General features: G+C 51.5%; 1 protein-coding gene across 1 annotated transcript; it reads right to left on the minus strand.

Annotated features, from left to right (window-relative positions):
• Positions 1-292: 292 nt before the first annotated feature.
• Positions 293-6872, minus strand: CLIC1 (chloride intracellular channel 1). Its single transcript, XM_033216650.1, has 6 exons — positions 6571-6872; positions 4493-4602; positions 4171-4296; positions 3901-4007; positions 2250-2431; positions 293-715 (listed from the first exon to the last, which is right to left on the minus strand). Exons 1-6 carry the CDS (start codon positions 6607-6609, stop codon positions 554-556), a joined length of 726 nt encoding a protein of 241 aa, XP_033072541.1. The 5' UTR covers positions 6610-6872; the 3' UTR covers positions 293-553.
• Positions 6873-9353: the final 2481 nt, after the last annotated feature.

A 9353-nucleotide genomic window follows, 5' to 3' on the forward strand; every position in this document is an offset into this window, starting at 1 on the left:
CTTTGGGCCACGCCCATTCCGCCCTGCTAAGCCGCGCCCACTACATCCAGATTGCGTCCCCCTTGCCAGAAATCGGCGCCGCCCAGCGAGCGCTGCCCAGACCCACCCAGATCTGGCCGGTCCTGGCGGCGGGGCTGCAAATGCTTCGTAGACTTCAGAACAGCGCAACGGCGGACAGGCACGAAAAATAGCCCCCACCACAAACATTTCCCTCCTTAATTCCTGGCTTCTGCCCTGAGCTCAAGATCACTGACCCACCCTCATTCCGTATCACCCACACTTCAAACCCCCATTGCGTAAAAACACTTGATTTTTATTCTGTATTTTATTACTGAAATATGTTGTCCTACACATCCCACCCCACAATAAAAATCTCACTCAGGCCCCCTATTTCTTTCCCCCATCCCCTCTTCCACCACACCATCCCGGAACAAGTGATCCAGGATTCCCTGACCACTGGCCATTTTGGAGTGTGTCCATTGGGTAGCAATGTGGAAACCACCAGGGCCTTTGTGAAGAAAATGGAGGGGGTTGAGGGAGTCCCAGGAGGGACTTATTTGAGGGCCTTGGCCACTTGCTCATAGGCGAGCTCGATCTCCTCATCATCTGGACAGGTGGAAGCGAATTCTTCCCGCGCGTAGGCATTGCTCAAGTACCGATGCACTCCCCGGAAGACCTCGGGGATGGTGAATCCCCGGTACTTCTTACACACCACCTGAGGATGGGGAGAGGAGAGGGACCAACATGTTAGCCCCAGGGAAGCCACCTTGGCTGCTACGCTGGCCTTTCCATTCTCCCCAGGCTGACATGATAAAACCAGCTCAACTCCTTACTGTCTTGTACCGTTGTTAGCCCTCCTTTTCACTTACTGAAATCCTGGCTTTTAATAACCAGCCATTTTTCCTGAGTTTGTAAAACCTGAGATACAGTTTACGTATCATAAAATTCTCCTCTTGAATTTCCACAGTGACTTTGTTCCCCCTATACCACTTCAGGCACTGACACAAGTGACTTTTGTCCTTATTTTTTTTTTTTTTTTTTTTTTTCCTGAGACGGAGTCTCGCTCTGTCGCCCAGGCTGGAGTGCAGTGGCCGGATCTCAGCTCACTGCAAGCTCCGCCTCCCGGGTTCACGCCATTCTCCTGCCTCAGCCTCCCGAGTAGCTGGGACTACAGGCGCCCGCCACCTCGCCCAGCTAGTTTTTTGTATTTTTAGTAGAGACGGGGTTTCACTGTGTTTGCCAGGATGGTCTCGATCTCCTGACCTTCTGATCCGCCCGTCTCGGCCTCCCAAAGTGCTGGGATTACAGGCTTGAGCCACCGCGCCCGGCCTGTCCTTATTTTTCATCAGACTTTTTTTTTTGAGACGGAGTCTTGCTCTGTCACCCAGGCTGGAGTGCAATGGCATGATCTTGGCTCACTGCAACCTCCGCCTCTCAGGTTCAAGTGATTCTCCTGCCTTAGCCTCCCGAATAGCTGTGATTACAGGTGCCCACTGCGGATAATTTTTGTAATTTTAGTAGAGATGGGGTTTCACCATGTTGGCCAGGCCGGTCTCAAACTCCTAACCTCAGGGGATCCACCAGCCTTGGCCTCCCAAAGTGTTGGGATTATAGGCATGAGCCACCGTGCCCAGCCCATCTGACTTCATCATACATTCTTAACTTTCATATGAATATTTTATTGTCTCAGATTTCAACCCTTTGAGAACAAGGCCCAGTCACCATACACTTGTGTATCTTTCAATGCTTAGTACACGGATGTTCACTACATAGTTGTGTGGCAGACTGATGTCAGGCCCATGTTGCACAAACTAAACCATAGCTTTGAGGCTATGACAAAAACATGGGAACCAGCCGTTTTGATCTTCCACAAGAGGAAGTGAAGACTGAAGCTATAAAGAAAGTTAAAGCTTTGACTTTAGGAAAAGCCGGCTCTATCTAATCTGGGAATTTGGCAGTGATACCGAGACAGGAAGAGCATTCTTCAAAAGTAATACTGGGATGTATTCCTCTTTGGTAGTCTGTTTGCACCCACGACTTATATCATGGAATATAATTATCTCAAGCAGTGGTCTTGCCAGCAATGACTGCTGCAAAGGACTGGGGTGGGGTCTGCCATTGGTAGCAATTTATGAAAACCACAATAAGAAAGAAGCTATCTTCAGAGTGGTTGTCAGGGGAAGCCCATGTGGGAGCTCCTTAAAGGGCCATCCCAGTGGTCATCCTCTCCTCCCGCAATAACCACACACCTGTACTATGTGTAACTTTGGCAACAGGTTGCAGTCAGCCAGGGTGAGCTCGTTGCCATCCAGAAACTTCCTCTGAGAGACACCTTCATCTTCAGCACTGGTTTCATCCACTTCTTCTGGGAGGGGGGATGTTAAGTAATTGTCTAAAACCTTCAGGGCTTTCAGGAGTCCCTTCTCCAGATCTGTGCAAGAGAGGGAATTGATTAGAACTTCAGGAAAAGATTGACATAGTCCGAAAAGGCCCGTTGGGGGTGGATACTAATGGTGAGTCCAAAATAATAATAGCTAACACTCATGTACTTTTCTCTGTGTTATTCTAAGCACTTTACATTTTATTTTATTTTACTTTATATTATTTTATTTTAGATGGAGTCTTGGTCCGTTGCCCAGGCTGGAGTGCAGTGGCATGATCCCGGCTCACTGCAACCTCTGCCTCCCAGATTCAAATGATTCTCCTGCCTCAGCCTCCTGAGTAGCTGGGATTACAGGTGCCTGCCACCACACCTGGCTAATTTTTGTATTTTTTTTTAGTGGAGACCAGTCATGTTGGCCAGGCTAGTCTCCAATTCCTAACCTCAGGTGATCCGCTCACCTCGGCCTCCCAAAGTGAGCACTTTACATTTTAAAAACTCATTTATATCGCCAGGTGCAGTTGCTCACGCCTGTAATCCCAGAACTTTGGGAGGCCGAGGCAGATGGATCACCTGAGGTCAGGAGTTCAAGACCAGCCTGGTCAACATGGTGAAACCCCGTCTCTACTAAAAATACAAAAAGTAACTGGGCGTGGTGATGCACGTCTGTAATCCCAGCTACTCAGGAGGCTGAGGTAGGAGAATAGCTTGAACCCAGCAGGCGTAGGTTGCAGTGAGGTGACTGAGCCACTGCACTCCAGCCTGGACAACAGAGTGAGACTCTGTCTCCAAAAAAAAAAAAACAACAAAAAAAACTTATTGGCGGGCGCGGTGGCTCAAGCCTGTAATCCCAGCACTTGGGAGGCCGAGAGGGCGGATCACGAGGTCAGGAGATCGAGACCATCCTGCTAACATGGTGAACCCCGCTCTACTAAAAAAAATACAAAAACCAGGCGAGGTGGCGGCGCCTGTAGTCCCAGCTACTCGGGAGGCTGAGGCAGGAGAATGCGTAAAGGGAGCGGAGCTTGCAGCTGAGATCCGGCCACTGCACTCCAGCCTGGGCAACAGAGCGAGACTCCGTCTCAAAAAAAAAAAAAAAAAAAAAAAAAAACTTATTTATATGAAATTGTTATCCTAATTTTGTGGATCTGGAAATGGACTTAGAGGGAAATGATTGCTCAAAATTATACAGCTAGTTGGATTTGTACTCAGGCAATCTGGATCTAAAGTGATGATTGTTCTTAAGCATAACCCTATTCTGCCAGAAAACAGGCCAGCAGACAACTAATGCCCCAGTGGAGCAGAAGAGGCTAGGGAACAAATGAGAAAGGCTTAAAAGTCCTGGCCAATAAAAATGCAGGGAAATACAGAGGTAAAGCAAAAATGGGAAGCTGGAGGAAATTTACCAACATCTGCTTCATCTCCCTGATATCGGAACTTCCAGGTGCCCCTAATGTCTCCTACCCGCTGGGTCCTCTCTATTCCTCCCAGGACCCGGGCCTCTGACCCACAGGACTCACTATCATTGAGTGCTGGGTTTGAATTCTTGATGTAGGCAGAAAATTTGGCAAATATGTCCAGCCCAGCAGTGTTGGACTCAGGGTTCAGAGCTGCCAGCTTGGGGTACCTGAAAGCCAATGGGAAAAATGAGGTAAGATGTCTTCCTGGGAGGAACCTCAGCTAGCTCCCCTGCCCCAGCCCCACCACCATCTCTGTTTTCCATTTCTGCTACCTGTCTGTTTCCCAGAATCTCCCTGCTCCACCTCTCCACTTTCTGAGTGCCACTATACCTGGGAGGGCACAGCACTGCCTCCAGAAATTCCTCAATCTTGTTGGTGTCTGTGTGCACTTCAGTGCCATACAGCAGGAATGGGAGCTGCCCTCCTGGGCACAGCTTCTGCACTGTCTCGGTCCGCCTGGAGAAAGGATTAAGCATCAGGACTGGAAATGAGGGTCAGGGAGAACTAGAAAGGGGGAATGGAGGACGTGGGATAAGAAAGGGACTCCAGGAGAAGGGCAAAAATGTCCATGACAGAAGGACTCGGGTGCGTGAGTGTGTGTTTGCACACATGTGTACACAAGGGGTGTTTCAAGGAACAGAAGCAGGCCTACCTTTTGGTGTCAACGGTGGTAACATTGAAGGTGACTCCCTTGAGCCACAGTACCATGAACAGTCTCTGGGAGAACGGGCAGTTCCCAATCTTAGCCCCATCACTGCCAGCCTGAAAAGCAACCCCAACCCAAGGATATGCCTGGTGCACCCCACCAATCCCTAGGCCAGTCTCTGCATTCCCACTCCCAAACCAGCTGTTTTCTGCCTAGTCATGACACATACACTGTCCCCTCACTATGGGCTCTTCGCCCTTGGGCCTGGGTCAAACCTAAGGCAGATCAATGGGAAATTTTTTTGCAAAGGCAGGCTTCTGGTTCCCCAGAGACTGAGGACAGGTGGGAGGTAGGTAAAGGGAGGAGGTCCTGGAGAACTTGGGAGGATCTGAATTCTCGAGAGGGAAGGGTGTGGAACTTCAGTGAGGCCAGAGTTGTAGGCTAGAAGCCTGGATTTCTGGGTTCCTGAAGGCAGTAGAGTCTGAAGACAGGAGAGGTGGGGTGGGGTCTGGGAGACAGAGCTTTGGTTCTCTAAACCTCCAACCCAAGCTGTCTTTGGCAGCTGGGTGGGGAGTCTAGTCAAGGGACCCTGGGCCTCGCCCTAGAGATGTGGAGAGCCCTACAGAGAGGGGCTGCGCTCTAATTAGCAAGTAGTGACCTCATTGGCCCAAGGGACACCTCCCCCTAAGCTGAGGGTGATTCATCTCTCTGTCTCCAGCTTCCTTCCTGTCAAGGATGTGGGGGAAGGGACCATGAGGATGAGGCCTGGGCAGCTAAGGCTACCCCCTAACCCGCTGCCAGGGTCTCCCAGCACAAGTCCTCTGACTGCAATAACCATCCTCTCACAGGACACAGGGCCGGAATCTCTGCGGCACAGCTTCACCCAGGAGTAAAAATAGCCCCAGAGGCGAATGTGAGAGTGAGGTGGGGACCACACCTAAGGAGGTGGACCCAAGCACGCTCTGACTTCCCCCAGCCCAGGGAGAGGGAACGGCTGCCCGAGAAACCCAAGCAGAAGGGAGAGGGAGACACAGGCAGAGACACACAAAGATGAGAGAAACAAAAGCGGGGAAGGGGAAAGAAAGGCGGCAGGAAAGTGGAGGGTGGGGAGACGTGCGTGCCAACGGAAGACACCAACAGAGCAGAGAGAAGAGGACGCTGTTACAGAAGGGAGAGAGGGGCATAGACAGGAGGTCCCAAGACTGGGGAAAGAATGCAGCAGCGGTAGGGAGGGGACCGGCCGCTGGAATCAGAGGGGAGCTGGGCAACACCGAGAAGCCTGCTCCCTGCAGTTCTGCTACCCAAATGCCATAGGACCATCTCTCCTCACCCACACCCGCAGAGAGAGAGAGTTGGGGCAAGTCTTCTACTTCTCCAACCCCCAAATGCCAAAATGCCCTAACCAAGCTCTCCTCCTCCGTCTGATCTCTCTCCCACCCATCCTTGTGGTAGCTACTCATGTCTTCTTGCCACCTCCCCTTCTCTCCCTTTCCCCAGTCCTGCGGATATTCAATGCCACCCCATCACCTCTCCAGCTCTGCTTTTCGAACTCTGATCCCAGTCTCCTGTTTTGTTCCACCCCCTCAAAGCTTCCCAACTTACTTGCTCTCACTCTCAGGCCTCTCTCAACACACACTCTTCCCTGAAATGTCTCCAGCCACACAAACACACACCCCTCCCCTGCTACACTACTCACCCTCAGATCTTGTAGGGACACATGTCCTAACTGAGGTCCCCTCTGTCCCTTCTAAACCCTGCTGGGCCCCCACTGTCCCTTCACCAGCTCGCTCCCTACCCCACCCCAGTCTCACTTTTGGGAATTCTCCTTTTTCTCTACTTCCCTTCCTTTAGGCTGCTAGAAACTTGCACTTTTACAAACTTTTCAGGGTTGATCCTAGAACTCTCATTACTTGCTAACAAGTTAATGTCTTCCCCTCTCAAAACCACCCCTCAACCAAAGAGTGCACGTGGGATTGGGGGTGGGAGCCAAGGAGGGAAGGGATTGGGGAGTTAAGGCTGGACTGAGGGAAACGTGGGAGTTGGCTTCCAGGAATTTGGGTGGCTGAGGAGAGAAGCGTTCTTACCTTCACGAACAATTCGACCTGCGGTTGTTCTTCAGCCATGGTTGCGTCGGGCACCAGGAAGTGGCCGTCGCTGGGGGAACTGGGAGGGGCTGGGGCCAGGGAAGGCGGGTCTCACACTCAGGGATTCTCTCCCCTAGACCCAGGGCTGTCTCTTCAGTGCAACACAAACTCAATCAGACCTTATTTGCTCCCAAACTCGGCCTCCCCACTAGCCCAACGCACCCCACAGCCAGCTCCTCCAGCTCGGTCCCCTCCTGGGCTGGATCAGAGAGCCGCTGACTCACCGACCGGCCCCGCCCTGAACCTGGGGAGGGGACTGGAGGGGGCGGGACTCGACGATGTAGGGAGTGGGTCCGGAAGGGGAATCCTCGGATCTCCCACAGGATGGGGATGGGGGTGTTCAGGAGGAGTCCTGAAAACCTCCTTGTTTGTCCGACTTCTCCTGAACACAAGACTCTTTTCTGCCTCAGTTTCCCTGCTTCATTAATCTGAGTACAACCCAACTGACCCTCATATAAAAAACTTGACACTAGCAGCTTAGGCACACCCGTGAAGATCCAGGGATGCGGCCTTCGAATGGAAAGGTGGTCGTTTAATCCTTCTGCATTTCTTCCAGACTCCAATCCAAATTCTGGGTTGCTGGGACTGTGGTCTGAGAGAAGAACTCGGAAGTGGAAGGCTGGGACTGCAGATAGGAACCGTTAGCCATGCAGCCTGGGATTAGGGAAGGGGTGACGCCAGCACTTCCTGAGCTGCCCAGACTGGTGTCTCAGTAGGTCCTGTGCCCCCCACAGTCTACTGTCTCCAGGCCCAGCTCAGCACTAAGACTTGCAGTCCTTGTGGCCTAGACTTGGGATTGGGTATAGAAAGTAGAGTTAGCGGCCGGGCAAGGTGGCTCACACCTGTAATGCCAGCACTTTAGGAGGCCGAAGGGGGTGGATCACCTGAGGTCAGGGAGTTGGAGACCAGCCTGGCCAACATGGTGAAACCCCATCTCTACTAAAAATACAAAAACTTGTCAGGTGTGGTGGTGGGTGCCTGTAATCCCAGCTACCCGAGAAGGCTGAGGCAGGAGAATCACTTGAACCTGGGAGGTGAAGGTTGCAGTGAGCCGAGATGGTGCCATTGCACTCCAGCCTGGGCAATAAGAGCAAAACTCCGTCTAAAAAAAAAAGAAGAAGAAAAGAAAAAGAAAATAGAGTTAGAGATAGGAAGGGAGATGACCAAGTCTTTTGCAAAGGAAACAAAAAGCTGAGGCAAGGGGCTTTGTCGCAGGGACAGGTCTGTTCCTGTAGCTTGGTCAGCTTTGTGTTCCACTTATGCTTCCTGTTGGGGCCCCTTCCTGTGCCCTTTGTCCTCTTCTCACTGACAGGTTGCCTTGGAGATGGGGCAGAGGGGTGGGATGATCGTGGCCCTGAGACAGAGCTGCCCCGATCCTGAAGTATGTGTATAGGGGGTGGGGTAGGGGTGTTGTTAGCTGGTCCTGTCATGGGCATAAAGAAAGATCAGACAGAATAGTGGGAGTGGAGTCCTTGGGGACACCTAAATAAATAAGTGGGGAGGACACAGGAGGAGCAGCTCTCTCCCCAGTAACCTTGATTTCTATTAAACCTTTTATGATCTGCTGAAAAAATAAACCCAGAATTCCAGCCTCCATATCCTGAATTTCTCTCCTGTCCAACCATCCCTTTTCTATCCTGCTCTTCACCCTCTGTCCAACAAAAGACCTGGTTTTCAGTTCCAGAAAACCATGGTGGAGTGCAAGAACACAGAAGCAAAACAGGGCTTGAAACTTAAAGAAAGGGAGAGACTTGGGGGAGGAGTGGGGTGGAATGACGTGATGTGCTGCTGGAAACCAGCAGTTGGTGGTTTCCTCTTGTACTTCCTCTTCTGTGGGTTTTATCCTGCCTGTGGGAGGGCCTTTTTCTCTCCTCCCGACAGAAAGGCTATCTTTGGTGTTTGTTCCCTTGAACTGTAACATCCTATAAGGATATGATTCCATGACTATATGTGTGTGAATTGCCTCTATGGTGACCCTCAAAATCTGCACACAGGACCCCTTCCCACTGAGGGGAGGGGATCAAAGCAACTCTATTTCTCAGGGTCCGCTCCTGTTCCAACTGGTCTGTGTCCAAGAGAAGCCTTAAGTAAATGGGGCCAGCTTGAAGATCAGACAGGTTTGGCAGCCTCTCCCCTGCCTCTCTTTTCTCTCCTACAGCTTTATAGCTATAGCTGCCTTGATATCAATAATGACTTTGGCTGGCTGGCATGACTACCCACCGGGTATCATGCCTTAATTTACCAGGTGACAAACAACGCTGCCCTCTCCTGAAACCATTCAGCAGAGCCAGGGCTGTACCCCCAAGTCCTGCATCAGAGGTTTCCCTCCATCTCACCTCCTTGCCCCTGCATTTCTCCTATCTCAGTAGCTCCTCTCCCTCTCCGGGCTTCTCTTTCCACTCCCTCCCCTTCCTGGGCTTGGTAAACCAGTCCCTAATCTCTTCACACCCCCGATTGGAAGGTGGGTCCCTCCCTGACACTCCCCAGAGCTGTCACCAACCTCCTCCAAGTTTCTATAGCTCCATTGCTCAACAAATTTGCCAAGGGTAACCATTAACCCAGCCCTTAACTCTGTTCCCCCACTTTTCTTGCTAGAGGAGATTTTCCAATTACTGGTTAGCACAGCTAGGTCATCTCACCCCCACCATCTTTCCTAACTTCTTGGGTTGGGGGGCTGGGGAGGAATCTCCCCATCTCAAGGTATTAGGAACAAAGCTGGGGAG

Source organism: Trachypithecus francoisi, unplaced genomic scaffold (assembly GCF_009764315.1).
Source record: "Trachypithecus francoisi isolate TF-2019V2 unplaced genomic scaffold, Tfra_2.0 Lachesis_group10, whole genome shotgun sequence".
NCBI classification, from domain to species: domain Eukaryota; kingdom Metazoa; phylum Chordata; class Mammalia; order Primates; family Cercopithecidae; genus Trachypithecus; species Trachypithecus francoisi.